We start from the raw sequence: 27,564 nt of genomic DNA, 5'->3' as shown, positions 1-27,564 counted from the left end.
GTCGCACTATGCTTGCTCTTGGGGGAATTTCTAGAATTGTTGGGACTTTATAAATTATAGAGTGTGGTCTAGACCTACTCTATTTGTAAAGTGTCTCGAGATAACTCTTGTTATGATTTGATACTATAAATAAAATTTAATTGAATTGACAATAGCCACCAAAAAATCTGTACAATTTTCAGATTTGTTTGATTCTACATAATATCTATGTCCCCACATGATAATCTAATATTCCCATATTATGCTCATTTTCAGGTTCGGGTTTGGGTCTCTGTTAGAACATGTTTACATGCTTTAATGTTAAAAAAAACCCACATTATTTATCTCATGCTGTCTGTCTGAATATACCTGTATTCACACTCTGTTTTAGCGCCTGTCTCTTTAAGCGGTCACGGAAGTATCCCAATTGAGACAGACTGCTACAGACTGATTACCCAGTGAATCCATGTAAACAAGTCTATTACATAAACCATGTGTGACAAAGTAAAGTCTTAAGATGATCACTCTCAGGGCTGATTTCTACTTTTTCATTTTGGAGGTTATTGATTTCAGCAGTGCTCTATGGGAAACCGCTATCTCATCTGAATCCCTTTGGGACAGTACAGTAATTGGACAAATGTGTGATTGCCCAATTCAACCAGACCACACAAACACATTTAGGAAATGGTATGAGCAGTTTTAGAGAGAGATGATAAGGCAGTTTAATCCTAACCAACGCTAGATCAAAGTGGAACCTGTGTGCATTATGAGCCAGATTGTCTCATACAGTAGCAAACTCGTATTATTCTGTATCGTAGGTTTACCTGCGTCAGGAGGCAGGTAGAAGTTAAAGATGGCGATGATGGTGATGAGGATGCAGGGGATGATGATGTTCAAGACGTAGTAAAGGGGCTTCCTCTCGATGATGAGGTAGAAAGTCATGTCCTCATATAGGTCATCGTTCATGTTCTTCCTGCACGGCTTGTGTCGGATGTGCCACTCACCGCCCTCTGTGGGGAAATGTTCACGTTTTAAGAAATTTAGATCAGCAAAACGAGGGCAACAGATCTACATACCACAAGAGGAAGTGGAAGTGCAAACACAGTCGAGCAAGTAAAAACACTCCTGTGACGAGCAAAAGTGTCTATTGAGAGAAAATCAAAAAGAATGGAGAGGAAATTCACTGTATCATGCAAATGGATATATACTTCTATTTATATCCTTTTCCCTTTCTTCCTAGTCTGGATCAACGACGGTTCATTTCCAGGATAATCACCAGCGCCGCCGGATGTGCCGCTCTCTGTGTTGCTGTTGTCTAACTTTGTTCTCTTCGGGAAACAACAACAAACTTTGAGCTAGCAAGCTACACGCTGGAAATGGTTTGGATCGTGCAACAAGGCAGGCCTGCTTGGTTCTTTCAGGGAATGATTGTAAAGATTTACAATATACAGAATATGTTTACGGCATTTCCTCTCTAACTGGGACGTTTAGGGATCGATTGGCGGGGATTGCTGTGGACAAAATACACACAATTGACTTAATTTAAAGGTCCCATGGCATGAAAATTTCACTTTATCAGTTTTTTAAACATTAATATGAGTCCCCCAGTGGCTAGAAATGGTGATAGGTGTAAACCGAGCCCTGGGTATCCTGCTCTGCCTTTGAGAAAATGAAAGCTCAGATGGGCCGATCTGGAATCTTCCCTTTATGACGTCATAAGGAGGATGGTTACCACCCCTTTCTCTGCTTTGCCCATGGCAAGCTGGTCAAGGTCACCCCCCCCCACACACACACACACACACCTCCTCCTCAATAGCATTTAAAGCTACAGACACAGAAATGGCACATCCTAAGTAAAGCTCATTGTGGGACTAGATCTAGTGGCTGTAATTCTGCACCAAGGCTGAATTTCGGGAAAGAGACTTCAGATACAGTATTAGGGGACCACTAAGGTCTATATAAAAGAGACTTCAGATACAGTATTAGGGGACCACTAAGGTCTATATAAAAGAGACTTCAGATACAGTATTAGCGGACCACTAAGGTCTATATAAAAGAGACTTCAGATACAGTATTAGGGGACCACTAAGGCCTATATAAAAGAGACTTCATATACAGTATTAGGGGACCACTAAGGCCTATATAAAAGAGACTTCAGATACAGTATTAGGGGACCACTAAGGTCTATATAAAAGAGACTTCAGATACAGTATTAGGGGACCACTAAGGTCTATATAAAAGAGACTTCAGATACAGTATTAGGGGACCACTAAGGCCTATATAAAAGAGACTTCAGATACAGTATTAGGGGACCACTAAGGCCTATATAAAAGCATCCAAAAAGCAGCATGTCATAGGACCTTTAATATTGTCTGTGGCGTTTTCTTTTGCAGGGTGCAAATGTTCCACCAAAACAAGTTCCTTCCCGAGACTATTTTGCAGAGCCATTGTCGCTGCGACCGGAGCTTCGCCCAAGATGATTGTGAATGCAAACAACCCAGAGTGTTTTTTTTCTCCCATCCCAGAATGTATGCATGGAGGAGCCAGACCTTCCTCCGCAGCGCTGTGGGGATAGGTCTGGCAATGTGAGACTACTTTCTTCCTAAAACACTCCTATACTCTTTACTGCTCTATCTATCCGTCAATCCAACCCTTCTTTTTATGTGTTCCCCACCAAATTCTCACCGCTGAAAGATTCGTCCAGTTGGATCTCCCGGATCTCGTTGCCTTTTGAGTCCAGTGCGTACTGCACATCGATCTCCGTCGAGTCGTATGTGTAGGAGCGGAACTGCATGGTGCAGTTCTGCCAGTCAAACGGGAAATATGTTACCTAGACACAGAAACAGACAGGGAAATGAATGGGAAACATGAAAACAGAAGGAGGACAATGTTAAGTCTGTTTGTATATGTACTGAGGTTCACCTTAACTCCACAAGAGCTGCAGTAGAGAGCAGGGGGAGTCCAGGTTATTCTGCCATTACTATAGGCCTGCACATGGACATGCAGGGCCACATCGAACACCCCGTCATTACTGCAAACAGAGAACAAAGTATGATTTCAAAACTTTTCTTATACCTGTATTGATTACTGTCAGTAGAAGATTGCACTTATAGACTTCTGAGGTATTTTGCTTCTTTCTTCACTTCATGTTGTGCAATTACTCATTTTTAACCGTTATTAGATAGCTGAAAATCACCGCCTCCCTGCTTAAAGGGACACTTTGCCAATATTCAACCAGCTTTGTATCATAATAATATTGGTAGTATGTGTAAATGAACTATGGTAAGCTTCCTTCTGTCTTACCAGTGCCCAGTTGTCCCTACTCACAGGCCAGCAGACCAATCTCCAAATGACACGTTTGATGCCAAAACGCATCACTTGGGGGGTTTGCTGCTGGCCCTCGGGCCTGTAACTTCAACTACAGACTGTACTTCCACATACGGACTAGGGATGAGCGAGTACAGCATTATCTGTATCTGTTAACCATATGAATTATCTGTATCTGTACTCGGACTGGGTGGGGCCTAACCCGGAAGTGGGCGGGATTTAACCCGGAAGTGGGTCGGTTTGGGCGGGGCTTTAACCGGTATGTTATTTTAAGCATGCAATTGATATGGGTTGATCAGAAATTGTTATATTTATTGCTGATTAGAAAACTATTTACATGACAGCATCAGCATTGAGCTTCAGATCAATGGTTTTGATCACGATAAACTATATACAGAACAAGAACAATGAATACAACACATGTGGTTGCAATTATGAAGTAAAATGTAATGAACAAGAGTTTTCATACTCAACATAACTTTCTTTTTTTAACTTTTCATTTTTTTATGATCAGTGTGATTTTTTTTTTTTTTTAGTTCTTTTTTATTTTTTTTATTTCCACACCAGGTGTGGGTGTGTGTGTGTGTGTGTGTGTGTGTGTGTGTGTGTGTGTGTGTGTGTGTGTGTGTGAGTGTGTGTGAGTGAGTAAGAGAGAGACAGAGAGAGAGAGGGGGGCGGGGGGGACTGTGTTCTACGGATCAAATAGTCCGACGCTGTTTTTCAGATCTGTTTAGAGCCAGCTGACGGTTTAAAAAAGAAAAAAATCTCCGACAGGCAGTCGCATTCTACCAAGCACCACGTCTGAACAAACCCCATGTTTACCAGAACTCTACTGGTTAATAAGTAAGTACTACAAACCAAAGTAAAAAACAAACCTGAAGTTGAAGAAACCCTCAACGTTAACGGAAAAGACCCGCAAACCTGAGTGACTGAGGGAGAGACAGAGAGAGTTGTTCTGTGTGTGAGTGAGCAGAGCGGGACACAGCAACACAATAAATCTGTATGTGTGTAGGGGAGGGGCGCTGTGACGACTAGCCTATCACAGAACGCAGACATAGTCAACTATCCAATGAGGATTTTTATTCAATCCGAGCACAGATATTGACTCGTATTACTCGTATAATACTCGTACTCGGCAAAAGTGCTTTATCCGTACCGGATACTCGTTTCAGCCGAGTATCCGGCTCAACTCTAATATGGACAAAAAGAATAAAGAGCCGGATCAAGAGTGACAGTTGGGTCTGGTCTATGGGGGCGGGGGGGGGGGGGGGAGCTGGCACCCACGCCCCCTGAAATATGAGGCCTATAGATGATATTTCAATCACTATAGCTGATAGGAAGCAACATTTCTGGGTCCAAGAAATTTCCAGTAGACTTAAATGTGACAGGCAGTTTAACGTCTCCATTTTGCAATGCAACAAATATGAACAGCTCATCCTGCTGACTCATATAATGTAATAGCAGCATCCCAGGTTTGAATCTCGCCTGAAGCATTTGTTTCATGTCATCCTGCATACTTCCTCTCAGTCAACCTTTTGGTCTCTTTCTATTTGAAATAAAGCAGAGTTATCATAAATTACCCACAAGGAAAAATAGGGTGAAGCTGTGGTCAGAGTGAGTAATTATATATATATAAAAACTCGATCTGGTATGTCTGATTATTGCAGTCGCAGTGCTCTTTCCATTCTCTCAGCACAGCTGTGCTAGTACAGCACATCAACATTTGGCTGCCGTCCCCGTACTGCAAGACCCCACTAAAACATTATAATTGGCACGGATGAAATACAGGAACTCGACACATTTGACAGGACACTTCTAAGTGCAGCACTAATGTTGGATGTATACAGAGCTGTTTGGGCTGTTAAGCTCATAACAAAGACATCAAGTCAATTAGACCCAGATTTAGCAGTCTGTCAGGGTGCAGTGTTTGGCTTTTTATGGCTCTGCTAATTTAACAAGGAGACGCTTGTGTCCTTAAAGCGGGCCCTCCTAACACCCTGTCCCTGTGAAGGTGCTGCTGCTACCGCTGCTTAAATGGCCAGCATTGATCATACACACACAGAATTGTATACACACTTTTGGATTTGTGTGTGTGTGTGTGTGTGTGTGTGTGAGAGGTGTGGTTCCAAGTGAGCGCCTCCCAGGCTGAAGTCGCTGACTGCTATCAGCTCCGTTTTTTTTAGGGAGCCATGCTGCTTAATTGCCTATAAAGTGCTGATGAATGGAGCAGTGGGGATATTTACAGCCATTCTAATGGGAGTGTGTATTGTATGTGTGCAGGGGTGTAAGAAAAAGAGACTCCACTCGCTGTTCTTAGTATCTAAATTTTCTAATTTAATGCTGTGACATAGAGTTTTTCCATTATATACAGTAGGCACTGTACTGTACTGTACTGTACTTGGTCTTTAACCGCTGGGTGCGGCTGCATGTTCAAACAATCTGCTGCTCATGCATGATCAATATGGCAACAAATATTTTGTGGCTGCACTTTACTTGTTTTAATTACTGTACATAGCACTTTGTCTTATCTTTATTCTGTATCTGTATTTCTTGAATGGAGAAATGACAAATGCAGAAAACTAGTTTGGCTAAATATACATTAAGATAAGTCAATAACCAGCTCTGTCTCCTAAGAATTACATTCCCATACAGCAAAACTGCATTTTTAATTACTTTTCGAGGGAACCATATTTTCTCCCAGATTAGTCCGAGAAAGTCCACGTAGGGTGGAGTTCAGGATGGATGGATGGGTCAGACAAACTCAGGGATTTGAGCCAGGAGACCGCTGAGGTGCAAGGAGCACACTCAAAGTTGATTCTATAACTAACAGGCAAGGTGAGCTAACTTAGCTGTACAACACGAGCAGTGGACTGAGCAGGGTGGATGCACATCAACTCTGACTTAATAACATGACCTTAGCCCCATGTCAATGGAAGGAAAAAAGAGAACTATTTTTGGCGTAAACCAAGCTGTGCCCACGTTTGTCCTCATAAAACATTTGTCATACTGTTGCAATATCGTATTCTACATGTCTGCCACCAAGGGAGCAGTCACATCAATATGTACAGGAGGGTAAAAACTAAATGCCCCTTAGGGTCGACACAGAAACCATCCCAGTCAAAATATCTAAAAAAAGGAAGAAGAAAAAAGGAGGAAAGTGACCAAATTGTTTCTCCTGTGCTCTTTAGCGCTGGTTAATTTATGCCAATGTGAGTGCAGTGCCCGTGCTTACTTATTGATGAGGACTATGTCAGGCAGCCAAACCTTCGCAGAGGGGATACGCATCACCTCGATCCCATCATGCTCCTTGGGTTTCCATGACAACCGATGATCTGTCCATTCCTGTTTCAAAAGTTAAAAAAGAAAAAAGAAAATAAAGAGGTTTATGTGTGCAGGCATGTGGAAATTACACACTAATGCATAAAAAGGGCAGGGGACAAGAGGGAAACAAAATGACAGGAGGAGGAAATGTTACCATTACATATGTAACCAATTTGTCATTTCATCAGTTTATTTTTAATTTTTTTCCACTGCTGTAATTAGAATCCACAGGGACGTTTCCCTTGTGCATTTGTCCTTGTATAACAAAACCCCATTTGCATAATTTTTCATTTTGCATATACTCTGTATTATTAGGACAACTCCAAGTGCTCTCGCTTGGTTAATGTGTAGTGTATTGGCACTGAGCTGTACACAAAAAAAGAAGGTCTTACATTAATACACTTATTTGCAGCGTTGAGGTGGTCAAAATAATTCCAGTACTCTGTGTTAATGAATGCAACTTCCTGTTTTAGAAAAGCAAGCAGCTTTTGGGTCTCTCAGACAACCGTCTGACAGGTCATTCATTGTGTGTTGGAAAAGGCTTGAAATGTACCAGCAACATTCATAAAAACCAACTCCGCATTTGCAAGCCTCAGCGCAACAAGCACACAGTAAGAAATGCTAGGTGTGGAGAAAGGAGCTGACACACAAACACACTTACCAGATTCATGACAACGACCACGCTCATTTCTTCATTTTTCATATTCTGGAACAGAAAATACAAAACAATGTATGTGTTATTGGGGCAACTTTCCGGCTAACTACACTAGCGACACAAGTGTTTGTTAATAGAGTTTGCTAAGAGCTTTTTTTACTTCTTTCACAGGGCACTTTTAAAGTGCTCAAATTATGCTCATTTCCAGGTTCATAATTGTATTTAGAGGTTGTACCAGAATAGGTTTATGTAGTTTAATTTTCAGAAAACAGCTCAGTGTGTTGAGCGCTCTGTTTTAGCTACAGAGTGAGACATCTCACTTCTGTTCCATCTTTGTTGGAAGTCACACATGCGCAGTAAGTACTGCTAGCTTGTCAGTTGCAGAGTATGAGGGCGTGCCATGCTAGCAGCTAGGCGAGCATTATAACGTGTGTTACAAAGTGACGCATGTTCATCACAGAAGTAAAGGCTGGACTACAACAGAGCTGTTTGGAGCAGTTTGTGAACAGTGTTTTCTGTTGGAGATGGTAAGTCCCTTTGGGGTGGACTTTGGGCTTTTTCACTTTGTAAACCTATAACGTGCACAAAAAGATATATAACACAAGAAAGGAAAGGGAAAAAGCCAAAATGCATAATATGAGCACATTAAATCTAGATGTATCCCCGGATGATAATCATCTTAACTGTGTAACTAAAACAAATTCATGGCTCTCATCAATGTTCAATGTCTAAAAGTAAAAGGCTGCATCACTGATGGATTTAACTTGCTGTTAAAGCCTTGATTAATGAACGCACAATGCTGTCTTCTCACACTAATCCAATGTTAGATTTTCACATGGATTTCATAGCAGTTAGAGAGCAAATTCTGCTGCCAGTTTTATAAAGTCCGACATGCACAAGCACTGACGTAAAAGTGACCAGGGTGCACGATCAGACATGAAACCCACACATTATACTGCCTTCAGATTAATGGTAAGGGGTGCAAGTCTGAAAGAGGCTTAAGATCAAGGTTTAAAAATAATGGAATGTATCTAAGATCATCTAACAAGATCATCTAAGCCGTCTACTGGGAAACCAAATCATTAAAGGTCCCATGGCATGAAAACTTTATGAGGTTTTTAAACGTTAATAAGAGTTCCCCCAGCCTGCCTATGGTCCCCCAGTGGCTAGAAATGGTGATAGGTGTAAACCGAGCCCTGGGTATCCTGCTCTGCCTTTGAGAAAATGAAAGCTCAGATGGGCCGATCTGGAATCTTCCCTTTATGACATCATAAGGGGAAAGGTTACCTCCCCTTTCTCTGCTTTGCCCACCCAGAGAATTTGGCCCACCCATGAGAAAGAGAGAGACATCATGGCTTGAAAACAAGCGAAGCATGGCAGTTGGTCAAGGCCACACCCCCACCCTCCAACTTCCCCCCCCCCCACCCCAGATACAGTATTAGGGGACCACTAAGGTCTATATAAAAGAGACTTCAGATACAGTATTAGAGGACCACTAATGTCTATATAAAAGAGACTTCAGATACAGTATTAGGGGACCACTAAGGTCTATATAAAAGAGACTTCAGATACAGTATTAGGGGACCACTAAGGTCTATATAAAAGAGACTTCAGATACAGTATTAGGGGACCACTAAGGCCTATATAAAAGAGACTTCAGATACAGTATTAGGGGACCACTAAGGCCTATATAAAAGAGACTTCAGATACAGTATTAGGGGACCACTAAGACCTATATAAAAGAGACTTCAGATACAGTATTAGGGGACCACTAAGGTCTATATAAAAGAGACTTCAGAAACAGTATTAGGTTGACCACTAAGGTCTATATAAAAGAGACTTCAGATACAGTATTATGGGACCACTAAGGCCTATATATAAAAGAGACTTCAGATACAGTATTAGGGGACCACTAAGGCCTATATAAAAGAGACTTCAGATACAGTATTAGGGGACCACTAAGGCCTATATAAAAGCATCCAAAAAGCACCATAGAATGTCATAGAATCTTTAACTTTCCCCGCGTAATAATGTTTCATATGCCCTTCGTCATGCTTAGTTGATGTGTGTAAACAGTTTCAGTGCTGATGTTGGACTTCTTGGCTCATACCATAGTGTACGTGGTTGCTAGGATAGTTATGACACAAATGGCATCAAGTGTTATGGCTACATAACATATACACGCACAGCCTCTACTTGTTGATCCAAACCATAGACTGTGAAAAAAGATGAATGACACATCTGTACTTCCTTTTACTGTACAAAAGTGAAGCCAAAAATATCCAGCATAAGGGCGCTGCCATCTTGTAATACTGGAGCCAGAAACTGCGCAATAGTGATTGGGCGGTCGAGCCGCGGTATTTAAGTCCCGCCCAAACACCCGCCTGACCAATCGCGAGTCAATCACAGCTGTCAGTCATGACATTTCACCCCGTTTTTATAGCATCAAATAACTAGTAAAAACCAAACTTATCAGGATTATTAACTTAAAAAAAAACATCAGCGTGATAAAAACATGACACAAACTCACAAAGATCTTTAGAAAAGAATAAGTTGAGGTGTACTTTGACTTTTTAGTTTGGTCCATCCGCTAACATGGAGGTGGCGGGATTTAAGTGTGTGCGTGCGTGTGTTTGCATGCATGTGATTGTCTATCCAGCAGGAAGGTGGAACTTCCCTGAGCCGGGCCTGCTATTTAAAACGCTGGGAGGAATGTCAGGCAGACAGCTGGGACACAAACAGGGAGGGTGGGGCTGGGTAAAGGGAGGTTGACTTAAACCACCCCGCTCTCTCACCCTCACACAAACACACAAATAACTATCCCATCACTGACCTATCCCTTACTGATTCTTCCTGTAACTGTTTGACTTCACCGCAGGGTGTCCCTCTGGGGGAATGTTAATAATAACACTGCTGTTATCCAGCTGACTAGTTCTGGGCAGACGGGGACGGAGCATATCCAACTGGGTCAGTTTTCAACATCGTTCCACTCCAGAACGGAGACTGACCTTGAGTGGAGGTGTAAGGAGCATGCTCACTGTAGATGAGTATGTAAATTTGACACTGTGTGCGGGCATATGTGTGCTGGCATGTGCTACGAAGAAAAGAGCCAAGGGGGAATTAAGGAACAGATAAAGTGACCTGGTGTGTGTATGTTTGTTGAAGTGTGTGCATGGTTTTTATGCAGTCACTTAGACAGAAGCCCACTCAGTGCATGCTGCTAAAACACTATATGAACACTGCATGGGTGGACAGAAATCCAGTACTCCACATCAATAGGATAACTGTGTGCCATTTGACTCAGCAGGCCTAGCAAGCACTGACTGCAGAACCAGATGGTTCTCAGATATATTCACAGTTTGGAATATTTAAGCATATTTAAAAGCTCTACATTTACAGGTATAAGGTATTCTGTTATCCTGTCATGATCTAGGCGACTATTGGAGCACAGTGGTCCTCAGCATGCGGAGCAACCTGTGCTTATGAAACCTCTTCAGAGACATCTGTCTGAGAAAATCCGATTTGATTTTTAAATACGTACTTATCAGAGGCAGAGAGAAGCCCTAGTTTTTCTGGATAAGTTACAGTATTAAAGATCAGTAACATGTAGGAAAAAGGAGATTTGATGTCTTGACTGTCACAAGAAACCCCTCAAAAATCACAATTTTGAAGGGTCACATAAGCGAACATTCTTATGCCACTTGTCCACTGCACGGTATCGCCTGGCTCTACTCAACTTCACTTGCTCTTCTTTGGTTTTCCATTAGCCAAAGTTTTGGATAGTACCTGGTACTTTTTTTTTTTAGTACCTACCTCAGTCGAGGTTCCAAGGGAGCTCAGCCGATACTAAAAAGGTGGAGCTGAAACACGGTAGACCACTGATTGGTTAGAGAAAACCATCAATAGCGCGACACGGAACCTCCTGCACAAAGGCGCCATCTTTAATAGCCAAGCCACCGTCAGTTGCGACCGCATTTTTTTTTATTCACTCGCCCCAGATTTTTTTGGGGGGCTTTTTAGGCCTTTATTTCCACAGGACAGATGAAGACATGAAAGGGGAGAGAGAGGGGGGGAATGACATGCAGCAAAGGGCCACAGGTCGGAGTCGAACCCGCGGCCGCTGCGTCGAGGAGTAAACCTCTATATATGTGCGCCCGCTCTACCAACTCAGTTATCCCGGCCACGACTCGCCCCAGATTTAAAAAACCAAAGCTTGTAAAACTACGGCGTACACTACGCTGTGGCAATTGACAAAGGGCAGACATCTTTGCCGATGAAAGGATCCAGCGAGTGTAGCGTTAACGATGAAGTCACGGCAGTTTCATGCGGCGTCGCTTTGGCAATCAGCTGAGAAACCCGCCTAAACTGAGGGGGTAGGCTCCTATCTGCAGTGGAAAGCAATATAGACAAAAGCACCTGCTACCAAAAGTGAGTGGAGTTGAGTCAAGTTGAGCAGAACCATGCAGTGGAAATGAGGCATTAGTGACTGTCACAATAATCCCCCCAATAATCCCAATTTTGAAGCTACATATTGAACAATTTTCGGTTTTGAAGCCTTTTTTTAATTGTATAGTAACCCTAAAAAATAGCCAGACTATCCTTAAGCTACTTATTTCTTTTTCTGATGTTTGAAATGTTTTGAACTCAGTTCAAAACAAGGTATTTCAGACAAGGAAACAGCACTTCTATTTTGCCGCTTTGCTCGTAGAAATCATGGGTGGACAAGCCTGTTTTTCACATTGTGGTTGTGCATGTACGTATGTAAATATGTAAATGTTAGGGTCCCGTGGCTCACCAGTCCAACGAAGGAGGAGAGGACCATACCCACACGGACCACCACCCTCTCTTCAGGGCTGGATGCTGGCCGCACCTTAAGGTTGTAGCCGGTAAAGAGCTGCTTCAGCAGAGCCTTCTCCACTTCAGACGCACCTGTATGACAAATAGATTAGAGGTCTTGAGAAACCCATTCCTTGTAGTCCTTTTAATTCAAAAGTCAGATAAGACATCAGCCAAGTAAGGCTGCCATTGCATCGTTAATTTATTAGTAGCTGTCCATCAGCAGACGGTGGTAGTTATAATGTGGCTACTATTGTAAACCAATTACCATCTTTATTGTCCATTGCCTGTCTCTCTCACGTCTTCAAATTCATAAAATGAACCCAAACACTTTTAACTAAAGTTTCTGCAGCGCCGTGCAAAACTCATCACACTGGTGACAAGTGAGGGCGAAGCTAACTGACTGGCAGGAAAGGTGTGTTGTGCAACCAATGAACCGTCTAGCTCAGTGGCCGAGTCTACAGTTAGTGGATGCTTCCCAGAATGAGTTTATTACAGCCGGATGTGTCGCCCAGCAGGAGATAGCCAGACTAGTTGTAACCACTGTGTGTTAGGGGAGTTGATGAACTCAATGGAACACCTTCACGTTTTTCTAACTAGACAAGAGTCCCACTTTCTGCCTCGTCACCACCCACTCACATTGACTACAAAGGTACGCAATTCAAATGAGCGTTGTGCTTGTGGAGAGATTTCGGTGACTTGCTAACAGGGTAAAGTTGGGCAGAGTTTCACTTTTTGCAAAGGAGCAATGCTGTGGTGAAAAGAATTTGCAGATTCAGGATGAATATACATGGAAAATAACATTAAATAAACAATGCTGTTAGAAATGTATCCTTTATTAACATATTTACTGCAACACTTACCCCAGCTGCAACACATATGCCACATGAACGCTCTGTCAAAACTGTCAAAATCCATATAGTAAATACCCCTTAGACCATAAACAGAAGTAGCAGTTATAGAAGCCTGTACCACTCTACAGCAGTTTCAGACATAACTCCTGCTTTACTTCCACCCATTTCCTCCTCAGTGTTGGAAGGTTAGACACATTTATAATCAGCAGCTCTGGTGATGCCGCATTCATCACGTTTGGCATAGCTGTGGCCCCGGCAGGAACCGAGCTGACAGGAATAAATGACAACGATCACCAAGCAAGGCACCCCCATTAGCTAGGCACAGGGAAGCATGGCTGCTGATGGCCGAGGCTGCATGGGTAGAAGGAGGCTGCTGTAGAAGGCTAGATTTTAGCATTTTCTCCTCTCTGTCCAGTTAGGATGACTTGGTAAATAAGACAGATTCAAGTACAATGAGATCAGATGAGTTAAGACTATGCTGAAGGCTAGTGCTGGGCATGTGAAGGGTACTTGCAATGAATATAAATGATGGCAATAAAATACAGAGCAAATTTGAATGGTCATTTGTAAGCTTTGCTCTTCTGAAGTCACTTTGATAAAGGACAGAAGAAGAATGGATGAGTCATCCTATTCGAAAAGGCACTTAAAATGCGCTTTCAGCTGTTTTCCTACACAATAACTTAAAAAAACAAGTGAGTGCACTTGCTGAGTAGTGATAAACATGATTTAAAAATGGTTCAATATGAGTTACATCATTCTCTAAGGGGTTTGAGTGCAATGTTCTTGTCCAGGAACCAGCGGTCTGTTATCAAATCAAATGTTCAAGACGAGAAAGTTGTTGAAAAATGTATTTCTCTGGAAAAATGGTTGCCTGTCAATTATTGTTTTGGCTTTAATGTCTGATGATATGTAGTTATGTTTGTGGAGTTGTTTCTTTTATCATAGGATAGTTCACTTAAGGATGAAATTAATCCTTTCAGATTCCCTGACTTTACTTTAAACGCCACCATGAGGTTGACATTAAAGTGCTCATATTGTGCTTTTTCCCTTTCCTTTCTTGTGTTATATATCTTTTTGTGCATGTTATAGGTTTACAAAGTGAAAAAGTCCACCCCAAAGGGACTTACCATCTCCAACAGAAAACACTGTTCACAAACTGCTCTGTTGTAGTCCAGCCTTTTTCTTCAGTGATGAACATGCGTCACTTTGTAACACACGTTACAATGCTCGCCTAGCTGCTAGCATGGCACGCCCTCATACTCTGCTTCTGACTGGCTAGCAGTCCTTACCTAGCTACTGCCAACAAAGATGGAACAGAAGTGAATGCCTCACTCTGTAGCTAAAACAGAGAGCTCAACACACAGGGGGAAAAGAGGAGCTGCAGCAATGTGCAGTACAACAAATATATGGTGTTTTTTGAAAATTAAACCATGGAAACCTATTCTGGTACAACCTCTAAATACAATTATGAAGCTGAAAATGAGCATAATATGAGCACTTTAATGATTTTGAGTGAAATATAATGGCATCTATTGGATCCAATGCCGTTAAATTCGCTAAAGATATTCAAGGTCTCTGGAGAGTATTAATTCAGATAAACATTATAAATCCCCTGACTGTTCTTCTAGCGTCATCAGGTCAAAATTCTAATTTTCTTTTTTTATGAACAAATACCTGCAAAAATAATTGCATTCACATCAGCTGTACTTTCTGTTTTGTACTAATTAGCACAAGTTAGCATGCTATCCCACCGGTAAACCTGGAAAATATTACCTGCTAAACATAAGCAAGTTAGCATGTCACAATTAGTGTGTTAGCATACTAACACACAAAACTCCCATGGGGGTGAACCTGGTAAATACTTGCTAAATTTTAGCATGTCACCGTGAGCATGTTAGCATTTAGCTCAAACACTGCTGTCTACAGCCTCATAGAGCTGCTGACATGACTGTCGACTTTCAGTCTTCTTATAATGTGATTAATATTCCCAAAGTGTGTCTGTGGTGTGTTTAGGCTACTTACCAGACTTTATACACATCTTCATCACTGTGTTGCTGCTGTGACACATAACTAGCTAAGAATGCTTTACTGTAATTCAGTTTTGTCAATGAGGCTGTAGGGAAAGGCATTCACAAACACTAAATCAACATCAGCATAAGAGAGCAGTAAGCTCAAAACGAATTAACTAAAGTTAGTTAGTTTTATTTATTATCCTATCGGAAAATCCTTTTGACATGGGCCAGACCTGTATTGCCAAGCACTATGGATAGACAAGCTCTGCTCCTTCTCCAACTAAAATATCACTGCTGTAAACCTTTAGTTAGTCCTAAAGAATGTACAGCTTCCCAGAAACGGTTAATATTGGTGGATTCTGGTGAACTTAAGGTTATAACTTTTTTTTGTTCCATGTGACATTCTACGTGATATTAGTGTAGTGAAATATTCCATGACTACTACAGTTACTGTTACATGGGTGTATTGTGCCAGCTTGTGCCTTACCTCCCAATGTACTCAGGCTGCATAAGCAACATGTCAGCAGGAACAGATCCAGGCTTTTCATGGCGACCTCTCAAACCAAAAAGGTCTCTCCTCCGCTTAACAGATCCTCCGTCGATTAATACAAACTTAATTATTTCTTTCTTTTTCTTTTCCAATGCAGCTCACTGGAACTCTTCAGTGTAACTTTTGGTTTGGACTGTTGTTGTCTGTCAGTCAGGCAAGCCTGGCCAACTGCTGTCTGCTCCAATTACATCCATGGGGAGGAGGGGTGTGTGTCACTGTTCACCCCCTCAGTCAGTCTATGGTGTGGACCAGGTTCTACTTTGGCCAGTGAAAGCCTACTGTACACACCACTGGTTCTCAAACTGTGGCCAAGGTAGGCTACCCACAGAAGTCCTTGTTGGGTTTCCAGGCAGTTTGTCAAGAAAAACAGTGAAGGTTACATTTCATTGGAGGATAGCAGGCATAGTGATATGATGGAATGGGAAAGGCTGGTTTAATACGATGCTTCAGATGAAAACTCACTACTGTTCCTACCTAGGCTCAGGCACAAAGAACATGCCTTGTTCTCATCCTTTTCCTGTTCCAAGTGCCTATTTTCCCCAAAATCCATTTTCCTGCCTTCCCACCTTCTTCCCTTTCATTAGGAACCACAAGGGAAAAAAATAAGCTACAATACCACATTAAACTGTTGACCCAGCCCCGAGTGTCACTACATGTGGGCCCTAGCTATGACACCTTCAAGTACATTGATACACATTTGACCATTGGTTCTTCCCCCTGAGCTAGACCCCCATTCTCTCTCTATCTCTTTATTCCTCAGCCCTAGCAATTACGTCCATTTTGGATTCTGCACCTCACAACTTACGTCCAGTATCAATTGGAATCTTGCCTTTTTGGAAGTGTCATTCACCTTGGTAAGTTCCTTATCTCTCCATAAGTGTAAAGTGTATCTCTGAATAGGGAGCACTGGACTAGTTGTAAGCAAAGGTGAGACCACCTGCAAGGCATTTCTGCCTGACGCACTTCCGCCAGTGCCTTTTGGTCCAGCTGCAGGGTCATCAGCCGGGAGCCACCCTTCACAGATGTTTCGCTCCTTTAAACACGGAACACCTCCGGGTGGTGGAGCATAATATGGAGGATAATTCCATTAAGGGATACATTTCCTGGAGCTTTCTAGCAATACTATGAAAAAGGTAGCCAAGAAACAGATCGTTTAGTGGCTAAAACGCTTAGCTGCTGATTCCATACATGCACGATACTTGTTCCATACATGCATGTAAATAGATACAATCTGGTTTGTTACATAGTGTCTAGTCTCTATTCTTGTGTGATGATAAAACATTTCCTTTATGTTAAAAATTCATGGCAATCTTGGTCACCCACTGTAATAAGTGGACATACAGAGGTGATTCAGCAGCCATTATTCTTACAGTATAACGCTAAGTTTATTAAACCGTTTAACAGCCACACTGCTGTATTTCCTGAAGGCCCCTGCAGTAAAACATCTCTATCCTCCCCTGTATATCCCTTTACTCGTCTCTTCATGCCACTCTGCTCTCACTCATATTCATCGGCCGTCCACGCTGCCGTAATTTACGATCCACTGTCACTGGCATTTTTGGCGTGCCGCCAATTTAATTACCATAGAAGCTAACTATTAACAGCTAGCAGCCAGTGTCAAGTCACACATCAAATTTGTGGTCATAAGGGAGTGTATATAAAGCCCCTGTTGGCAGTAACTCAAATCCAGGGATCTCTCCTAGGGCAACCATAATAGATCACTCCTTAATTCAGAAGTAGTTAAGTTAAATTAGATTGATCGCTTACCCATGATTGTTATTTTCATGGGTAACAAGTAATATGTAACAGGATTAAAGTAATCAGACTTAATAAAAAGTGGATTTAAATGTAGTCTCGCTTTGCCAGACCCTCCTCCGAAGCGCGCTGGAGGAGGGTCTGGCTACTCCACACAGCACTCGGGGATGGGAGGAAAACGTGCTCTGGTTTATTGGCATTTCTTTAAACCAATCACAATTGTCTTGGGAGGTGCTAAGCACCGGAGAAAAGCCGCGGTGCCGCTGCAAAATAGGCTTGGAAGGAACTTGTTTTGTTGGAACGTGTACTTTTAAAAGTTGTTTTAGTCGTGCAACAGAAAACTCAGATTGGACAGATAGTCTAGCTAGCTGTCTGGATTTACCCTGCAGAGATCTGAGGAGCAGTTAACCATAGTCCTCAGAAATCCACCAGAGTTAAAAATGCCAACACAAAGGAAGCCCAAGGCAACAGATATCCGGCCTACAAATGAGTGAAATTTGGCGGATTATCCGGTGGCAACGGAGCAATCCCGGAAGTGGAACGTCAAGGATACAGACTAATGTCAATGTAACAAATGTTTTAATAAGATTATATAGTTTGATGTGGGAGAGGATTCTTAAATTCCATTCCAACATGGTGTCAAAGTTCCCACTTTCTCTATCACCTGAAGTTATACTGAAAATCCATCAGTTTAATCACTTTCTTTGGTGTTTATTTAGCTAATTACGCCACAGAGATGAACTTTGTCTTATCTTAGATTTCAAATTAAAAGTCTGCCAGTTGAATTTTGTGCTCAAAGTCAGACTTCAATTGACAGTGATCAAAGTACACTATTTGTGGACACCTAAACAAAGCATGTAAACACCCTAATCTTTCACTCTTGAACTTATTCCAAAACCACAGGCATTAATCTGCAGCTATACTGTATAAAAGCCTCCACTCTCCTGGTGAGGTTTAATCAGACTTTGGGACCGGGCCGCAAGAGCATTTGGAAGGTTGGACACTGATTTTGGGAGACAAGGTAATCCAATTAATCTTAAAGCTTAATAATGGGGTTTATGGCTCTGTGCAGGACAGTCAAGGTATTCCAAACCATAATTGGGAAAAACATTTCTTAATGTAGCTGGCTTTGTGCACACTGTCATGTTGAAACAGGAAAGGGAGAAACACAGTCAGTCAATCAAACTCTGGAGCTGTTTGTTGTGTAAAAGCTACATGATTTTGTGCTAGTGGATATGAGATTTTAGCATGTACATTTAAAAGCTAAACTTTCATTAAAGCCATATGCTGTCCATAAACTGCCAAGAAAGTAATCTACCAATGTGTATTAGGGATCATGGTTACCAAAGACAATTAGCATTTGAAGTCCAGTTGAAGTCTTGAGCAATAATGCTCCTAGTAAGTTCAGTTATTAGTAATTTTTTTTGAGAGCTGCGTGTTAGACTTTGTTAAATAAAGAAGCAGTGCAAGTGCTGTATAGGTACTGCATAACCCAGTAACTGGAATTCGATTTTCTCCTATGCTTCCACACAGGATGACAAAACTGTCCAACGAATACGTCTCTGCCAATGCATTTGACTTCATGTTTAAACCTCTTGGTTTGTTTGTTAAAAGTCAGAACATGGTGGCGTTTTGAACATGAAAGCAACTACAACTAAAGCCAACAATGTATAATCTTTTCCCTTGGTCCAGACCAGAGGCTTACTGTTAGCTGCGCATCCCCAGGGAGAGCTGAAGTGGAGGCATTCAAGGCACCTTAAAACCCTTAGCGCCTGATTGCCGCAGTTTGCGTCAAAATCGCGCTTCTCCTCGGAGTCATAACTTAGTCAAATCTGAAAACAGAGACATAATACACACATTTTTAGACTCAAGAGTGACTTACACTTTCCAAAGATATCATTATATAATATGAATAAACATTGGGGAAAACACTCATAAATTTGCTTAGAAATCATAGAAAAAAGATGCACCTTTCAGAACTCTCAGACCTTCACGTGTCACATTTGTTATTTTCTCTGAATGGGGGGGCCCTTACATAGTCCAACTTTCAATACCACTGGTCCAGACCAACTGAACTACAGGTTTGAAAGCGACCAAAGGGGCCCGGCTCAGACCATAACAGATCATATTATCATATAGTGTAAATCAGATTATGTTAACTTGGTTCAGTACTGCCATATCCAATATTAAATGTAGTTTTTTTTGCCGTAGGAATGACATCAAAACACCAAGAAAAACTCTCAGCAGACCAGCGTTACAATCATACAAATATATTAGTTTGTTTTATTCAATTATATCCAATAATACGTCTCCCTTGACTTTGTGTAAGTTATTATAGAAATAAATACAGATCATATTGCAAATGCAGGGACAAGAGTTTTGGGATAATAAAGTGTTGAGGATGGGGTTAAGGGGTTAAAGAGTAAATATTGGGTAAAGACTGTTTCTTTGAAGGTGTCCAGTAAATGATTGGCGCATGCATGCTTGTAGTCCCGCCTGTCTGTGATCCTCGTAACCTCAACCCAGGAGTTTCAAACTACAAGTCCCAACGGTTCTCTAGTCCTTTTCAGCTCTTTCCTCCAAAGGGATCCATGGGTTTTGGATGGCGCATAGTAGTTGTATTATTCCACCTTGCCAGCAACAGGGGACCTTACTGCACCCCAACCACATTTGCGTGGATATATTCATATATTTTTATATATAGATATACTTTTTGCCCCATTTGTATACAAAAATAGTGTCATTGTGGCTTTGTAAGCTGGAAGACTGAAGCACTCTTTTTGCAATTGGAAGACAAGAAGGAAAGTAAGAATATGGTGATTTCCTTAACATCTTTTCTGGAAGACTTTGTCACAATAACTTGGATCGTCCATGCAGTACAAATAAGAGCAAAAAATAAATAAATAAAAGTCAAAAAAAATCCCTTAAGGATCGATCACAGAATCACACACACAGGTAGAAGACGTGTGTGTGTGTTTTTGAGGGAGAGACAAGACGGTGAATGAGCAGCCCACATGCCGCCAATTAAAATCCCGTTAAGTGATCAAAAGGTCAGAGGTCAGTCAGTCGGCCCTTTGATTGACAGGTGAGTGCTGGGGGATTGTGGGGGATCCGGAGGTTTGAGACTCTAAAGTCTTGGCGTACTTAAGTCTTCCTCTCTTTGTAGATTGAGCTCTATTGTTCAACATCCCGACACGTGATAGGAGAACAGACACATTTTTGCACTTAAACAGCTAAATGAACACGTCAAATCAACAAACACACATGGACAGACCAACAATGATTCATACCAATACAATCAGAATTCCTCATATGTCATTACAAGTCACAGTACGTCCACTGAGAAATACCCAAAACACAATCCATACTGGGGGGGTTTTGTTTATTTTTTTTTAACCAAAAAACACTTGAAAGAAGGGTTAAATGAAGACATTTTAGCATAGCGTACAGTGTAAGGTCACTACTACAACATTGCTGGTGCATTAGCTTGTGAGAGGTGAAGTCCCTCAATGATCTGTTTGTAAAGGTCACCCCGATTTAGCCACATCTGCGCCGGCTTGGTGCAGGGTGCTGTGTGTGTGTGTGTGTGTGTGTGTGTGTGTGTGATACAGATGTCTACGGGGATTGTGAGTGTGCTTTTAAAAACACAGCCCCTTTTTTATATATATATGAAGTTAATGTGTTGGTTAATACTATACAGGATGTGACACAAAGTGCACTGGATTCCAGTATAAAAGCACTTTTTAGCAGCAAAAGCAGCTAAAGCAAAATAAAAAGAGACAGAGAGAAAATCTGTCTCAGGACGGCGTCACTCTTTTGTCACGTGAGCCTCTCTCTTCCTCCCTCTCTTTTTTGTGTTTTCTGCTGCATTGCAGATGTGGTGAAGGGACTCCACCTCAAAGTAATGCACTCGCACTCACACACACACACACACACACACACACACACACACACACACACACACACTCTTTTAACAGCAACCGAGCTCGCAAAAAGGGAAACGGTGTTAGAAAAATAAAAGCTCTAATAAAACACGCAGTTGGTTTCTATATCAATATTAATCCTTTTTTTTTCCCACACTCCCAATTATGTGGCTGCACCTTGTTAATGGAGTTTATTGCTTTCTGCCCAAGGACTCGTACTCATTGATTTGGCCTCTGATTTATCCTCTATTTTCCTCCCTCCCTTTCTCTCTGCCTATAATTTATTCCCCCTCGCACATATTGGACACACAGATATTCAATCAGTTACAAAACGATTACACACACAGACCAGAAGCTAATGAGTAAGATCGAGAACACACACACACACACACACACACACACAGATACATACTGCCTCCAGGTTTAAGGGAAATTGTGTTTGCAAGAGGGATCAGAGAGAGGAAGTGACACTTCAAAGAGAGGCTGGGAGGGCACAAGTTAGCTACACTACAATATGTGGCACATGCCTCTCTCTCTCTCTCTCTCTCTCTCTGTGAGTTCTTCACAACCCCAGGTGACCCCCACTGCAGTTGTAATTCGCTCAGTAAGCAGGGAGGGCCCTGACTCGCAAGAAATGGGAGGGAGTCCCCGGGGAGAGAAGTGTGTGTGTGTGTGTGTGTGTGTGTGTGTGTGTGTGTGTGTGTGTGTGTGTGTGTGTGTGTGTGTGTGAAGCGTGCGGCGGAATCAGATACACATCATTTAACCCCCTCCGATACCCATACACACACATGCACACCTCTCCCACCTTTTTATTCCCCCTTTCTTCATATACTCAAAAGAAACAGCGATGCCAAGCCCAAAGGCCAATATTTAACATTTAGAGCTGAATCCCGAGACATTTATCAGTGAGTTAAAAGCAGTAAATTAAAAGAGGGTGGGGTGCGGGTCGCTAATCAAACATGTGCTCGAACGGACGGCCGCCGAGATGAATGGCTATCTTTACGTCCCCGTAATTCACACAGAACAGTTTGAGGTGAAGCCTCGAAGGCCGGAGAGCAGACAGCCTGGAACAGAGGAGCTGATTTCAGGCTTCTTCACAAAAGGACTTACACTACAGACAAATGGGTGCACTGCAAAACACACACACACACACACACACACACACACACGGTACTAGCTTTGTGGGGACCCGTCATTGACATAATGCATTCCCTAGCCCCTTACCCTAACCTTAACCATTACAACTAAATGCCTAACCTTAACCCTTACCCTCACCCTAACCATAACCTAATTCTAACCCTAATCCTACAGCCAAGTCTTAACCCTCAAACAGCCCTTTAAAGTTGTGGGTTCCAGCATTTTGGCCCCACAAAGCTGTCGGGACCCCACAAGTATACTGGACTCCCGGTTTTTGGACCCCACGAATATAGTTAAACAAGAACACACACACACACACTTTCCACACGCAACAAATGATTTTGTAATCTACCTTTTTTTGCAAACACAGTGGGATACACATTTTCACGCATCTTCTTTTAAAATCTTTACCCTTACCTCCTTACCCAAATATATTAATAAAACTCCAATAACAGGTTAAAAGGTCTAAATCTGATTTTCAAGCGACATCTGTTACATCTTCTGTAAAGAATTACAGTAATTAGATCACAGATGTGAATGAAAAAATAGGAGACTATTTGTCAGGCTGTTCAGAAAAGTATGGCCACTGACATAAAACAGAGAGGTCATCTTGTTGAATAGCACGAGGATGCGTATTCAAATAAAACGGCTCATCTTAAAAAGCTAAGCAAGCTGCATATTTTACACTGGCAAAATGAACACATACTGATGACTGATGCAATTATTAATTGGCTGATGGACCATTTGTAATAGATTGCATGTTTATCACCGAGTCCACACACAGTATGAATATCTCAGCAATCTGAGATATGAATCCACAACTCACTAGATGCCAGTGTTGACTGACGCTCAGTCCCGAGATCTGATGGCTCGGTTTGAAAGAGACTCGGCTCTCGTTGCTTTGAAGTCACTTTAACGCAGAGTTTGAGGCAGGAAGTAGGATGATTGTAGCCCTAAAAAAGATCTCAAACGAATAAAGTCTTATCTAAAATACCTCCTTGTGTGTTCTTTTTTTGTGTGCATCTGTACAGTTAATTTATGCATTTATTTTAAAGGTCAAAGGGCCTCTCAAGCAACATAGTCTTGCACTTCCATAATGTTGGGGGACTCACCAGAGGCATATTTAAAAAAAAAAAAAAAAGAATGGCCGGAATTGAAACAGCAGAGGCTGAGATATCCTGACTTTTATTGTCATGCAAAAGTCAAGCTGCGATAAAAAGCGGGATCCTACATTTCCCATAATGCAACTAATTTTTCATTAGCCCCTTTATGTAGAGCTGGGCACTATGGAAAAAAAAACAACAAATATCACGATATTTTTGACCAAATACATCAATGTCGATATTGCAGCGATATTGTAGGGTTGACTATTGGTGCTTTCACAAAATATTTACACAATGAAATTTTTGATAAATAATCATCAGTAATGTGGATATAATGATTAAGTGGGTAAAGGCAAATAATAGAACAGCTGGAGCAGTCAGGTAAGTTCAGAAAATTACATCACCTTACTGTAATAGAGCCTTTAAAACCAGGAAAGGATTGGGCATCAAAAATTGTGATTCCAATGGAATCGTTTCTTTATTGCAATTGTTTGGAAAATTTGGTTTCGAATCCGATCATCGGTTCCAAATGTAACATGGGCAAGCGTTGGTTTCCGTAGTGGCCCAGGCTCTAAAGTGTGGCTGAAAAAGCCCGGTAAAACTGTAAATCCCCATCGAATCAAAAATAAAATGTTCCTCTTAGCTGTGAAATAAACATGTGAAACGTTTCAACTCCACCCCTCAAAGAATCGGGATCGGGAATCGATAAGAGCCACGATCGAAAGGAAGAACCGGGATTGGAATCACAATTAGAGGTCGACCGATTAATCGGCCAGACCTAAAACAAAGAAATGCTGCTGGTTGCTACTGTGTGCAGCACTACTACTGTTAACATTGTTAATTTATTCTATTTATGAAAGTTTGCAGATTTGTGTTCTCAGAAGTTTGATAAATGCTGCCAAGTGCACTAAACTTTATTTTTTTCATTGAAAAGTTTATTTGACAAAGTTTATTTTCTTCTTACCTGTTTCGTTTATTTAATATATTTTGTATACATTATTTATACATAAACACGTTTTTACATTTACACATTTTTAATTTAAGTATACACGTGCAGATTGGTGAAGTGTTCAATAAATGTTTTTGTTCAGAAATTTGGTGTATCTTAAGTATTTATTAGTGTTACATTTTATCTTTCAAATAGAGGTTTGAAAACAAGCACACATCGGCCAAATATCGGCAAAAATAAATCGGCAGCCTTTATCGGCCATCGGCTGACCCTGATTTCTAGAGATCGGCATCGGCCAGAGAAAAACCCCTATCGGTCGACCTCTAATCACAATTGTTTAAATGAAAACGATGCCTAACCCTACTCGTGTGTCATATTACGATATCCAAAATTGAAGACGATATCTAGCCTCATGTACCGCTATCGATATAATATCGATATATTGCCCAGCCCTACCTCTATGCCTCTTCAATGCTCACATATGTGAAACTCCACACCTCCAGCGTGTAATGCGGGCTTGTGTGCATGGTTACCACTAATCTGAACTTTATCTAAATTACAGCAGTCTCGCATTTTTTTTTATTATCTCTATAGTCCACCTAGATCGAAAATGTTAGCCCTTAACTCTTCTTTACAGCTTTTTGACTTTTTTGATTTCAAGTCTAAAAACAACAAAATATGACACGTACATAATAATCTCCCAGCCCTTAACACATACAGTAGTAGTTTGTAACAGAAGTCATGGCTTTGTCTGTTTGCTGGATTCCTCCTTTTCCTTTTTCTTTTACCGAACCGTATCTCTCTATCTAATCCCACACAGTCTTAATTCTATTCCAGTGGGCCGGAGACTCATTTAATTAAACATTTGCGTAATTACTTTAGCGAATAATACTCAAACGTGTTCTGGATTTAGCGATCGATAGGGTGGGTGACTGGTCGGACACGCTGACCTGAGGGTCTATTAAACAGTTTAATTAAGGTCTTTAGTGTGTAAGCGAGGTTGTAATGGTAGCTTGTGTCACAAATAAATATGGAAATAACTCGCATTTTCTTTCCTTTTGTTGGTTTGTGGAATCATCTGTTTTTCTCCGTCACCCATCCTCACTTCCTTCCTCCCCCCCGTCTCAAGCTACCTCTTTTCATTCTCCGTCCGTAAACTAATCTGTGCTCTTTCTCTCCTCCAGGAAAACAGACGTAAAGTTTGCTTCGTCTCTCAGGTAGCAGATTAATTTGCTCAGCAGCTCGCCTCTATTCTGCACAGGTTATCAGCTATTATTATTTACAACCACAGGCTACAGGGGAACAGAGGATTATGATTATGATTATATGTGTGTGTGTGTGTGTGTGTGTGTGTGTGTGTGTGTGTGTTCAGGGAACGTGGTCCACATTTTTTTTTTCTTCCGCTCGTCCCCCCCCCCCCCCCCCCAATCCCCTAAGAATCTCTCTCCATCTCGGTTTTCTTTACTTTGGATGGCCCCTCTCTCCGAGCCCTGATCATCAATCTAAACTCCCCTCTACCTCCTGAAAACACAGGACCCTCTCGCTTCACACAATACATAAACATTAGGCAGAAACAATTACCCCGCCTGGCATACTGTACCGAGAAAGTTCGATATGAAAAATGATTGCTTTTTGTGTTGAATGGAAAGAACAAAATGGAAACACACGAGACAAGGTCTCGCCAATGAGCACTGTGAAATCTTTCCCAAGGGAGTCTACCACATTAAACACTAAAGAAAATGTGATCAAAGTAAATATTACACATCTATCTTTTATATTCACCATCCCTATAATTTACTACAGATATCAATTTCTATTATTTATATATGACTTTGGTTTCACATTTTTCCTCCTAACAAAACAGTTATAGTCAAAAGTAATCATGAGCTATGGCCTTTTCAATCAGAAAAGTATGAGACTTGTGAAATGACAAGTAGGCTTGAATTCCTTTGCATCATAACCAAAGTCTCCAGTAGAGATTTATGGTGATTCAGTTGAACACGTTTAGAAACAGACACACAAAAATCGGAGGAAGCGATCCATGTGAAGCATGGTGTTTTTGCATGTCATAAACAAGAGGTGCTTAGTTGACTAACCCATGTGTACATAAAGACTTAAAAGGACCACTCCAGGGATTTAGTACTGCACTTCCGTAAAGTTAGGGGACTTGCAAGAGACGGATTAAAAACATGAAGGGTCAAAATTGAAGCAGCAAGAGGCTGAGAAATTCTGACTTTTAGCCCTTTCTATGGGTCAAACCCCGAATTGCTCCCGATGCTGCACCATCGGAGTGTGAATGTGTGTGAATGTTTATCTGATGAGCAGGTGCCACCTTGTACGGCAGCCTCGGTCACCAGTGTTTGAATGTGTGCCAATGGCGAATGGTTCCTGTACTCTGTTAAAGCGCTTTGAGTAGTTGTTAAGACTAGAAAAGCGCTACATAAATACAGTCCATTCACATTTCCTTACTCTGCCTACCAGTATAAAGCCTATTCGTGGCTCCAGAAGGAGCTGTGCTAATGATTGCCGGAATGATTGCCTCAAGTGATGTCAGATGAGTCCGTGTCGGCAGTTGGGGCTAAAAAACTATTTTTAAAATTGGAAGAAATCTGGGGGTGTGGAGTCAGAAAAGAAGGGAGGGTACTAAACCTCTGCAGCCCGCTCCTCATCTCTGCTCTACTGGCATAACAGAGCAGAATCTCCAACTAAACCGATCTGTGGCCGAGTTGCATTGTGGTTAATGTTGGCCCGAGAAAAGAAGGATTGCCTGGAACAAAAAAAAAAAAGAAGATGATATCGCTGGTAATATAATTCATTGTACTTCATCATATTGTATTTATTCATTTTATTTATTTATTATTAAAATGTACATTGTGAATGAATACCTCAGCTACGTTTTGTTTAGCCGCAACCTGGGTGTGTGACGCAACTATGTCATGGCAGGTGTGTTGCTCTGCACCCAAGGAAGCGCAGTGTCAAGTGTAAAAATCTCAATGAGCGGTAAGAAACCTGCGAGCAATACAACAGGCCAAGCAATCGGCCCGTATCGAACATCAGGCATGTTTTGAACGGCACTGGACTAGTGAATTAAATTGAGCAAAAACACAGCTTTGGGTGCCCAACTGGCAGTACCAGTTGGGTCATGTTGTTTCTCGAAGATGCC

General features: G+C 41.5%; 1 protein-coding gene across 2 annotated transcripts in view; it reads right to left on the bottom strand.

Moving 5' to 3' along the window:
- The window catches only part of chrnb1 (cholinergic receptor, nicotinic, beta 1 (muscle)), a 35,869-nt gene extending 20,053 nt beyond the window's left edge, over positions 1 to 15,816 (bottom strand). The window contains exons 1-7 of one of the 2 annotated variants that reach the window (XM_031288445.2): positions 15,472 to 15,816; positions 12,078 to 12,211; positions 7,289 to 7,333; positions 6,539 to 6,648; positions 2,902 to 3,010; positions 2,665 to 2,809; positions 804 to 989 (exon numbers count right to left, since the gene is read on the bottom strand). In XM_031288445.2, coding sequence (XP_031144305.1) covers positions 804 to 989; positions 2,665 to 2,809; positions 2,902 to 3,010; positions 6,539 to 6,648; positions 7,289 to 7,333; positions 12,078 to 12,211; positions 15,472 to 15,532 — 790 coding nt within the window. In that variant the 5' untranslated portion in view covers positions 15,533 to 15,816. The remainder of the gene's footprint in view (positions 1 to 803; positions 990 to 2,664; positions 2,810 to 2,901; positions 3,011 to 6,538; positions 6,649 to 7,288; positions 7,334 to 12,077; positions 12,212 to 15,471) is intronic. The other variant, XM_036005474.1, reaches the window with a different exon arrangement.
- Between the last annotated feature and the right edge of the window lie 11,748 nt (positions 15,817 to 27,564).

The sequence above is a fragment of the Sander lucioperca genome, chromosome 9 (assembly GCF_008315115.2).
Source record: "Sander lucioperca isolate FBNREF2018 chromosome 9, SLUC_FBN_1.2, whole genome shotgun sequence".
In the NCBI taxonomy this organism is placed as follows: Eukaryota; Metazoa; Chordata; class Actinopteri; order Perciformes; family Percidae; genus Sander; species Sander lucioperca.
The sequence above is the reverse complement of the archived record's forward strand: the minus strand, read 5'-3'. Positions and strand labels throughout refer to the sequence as shown.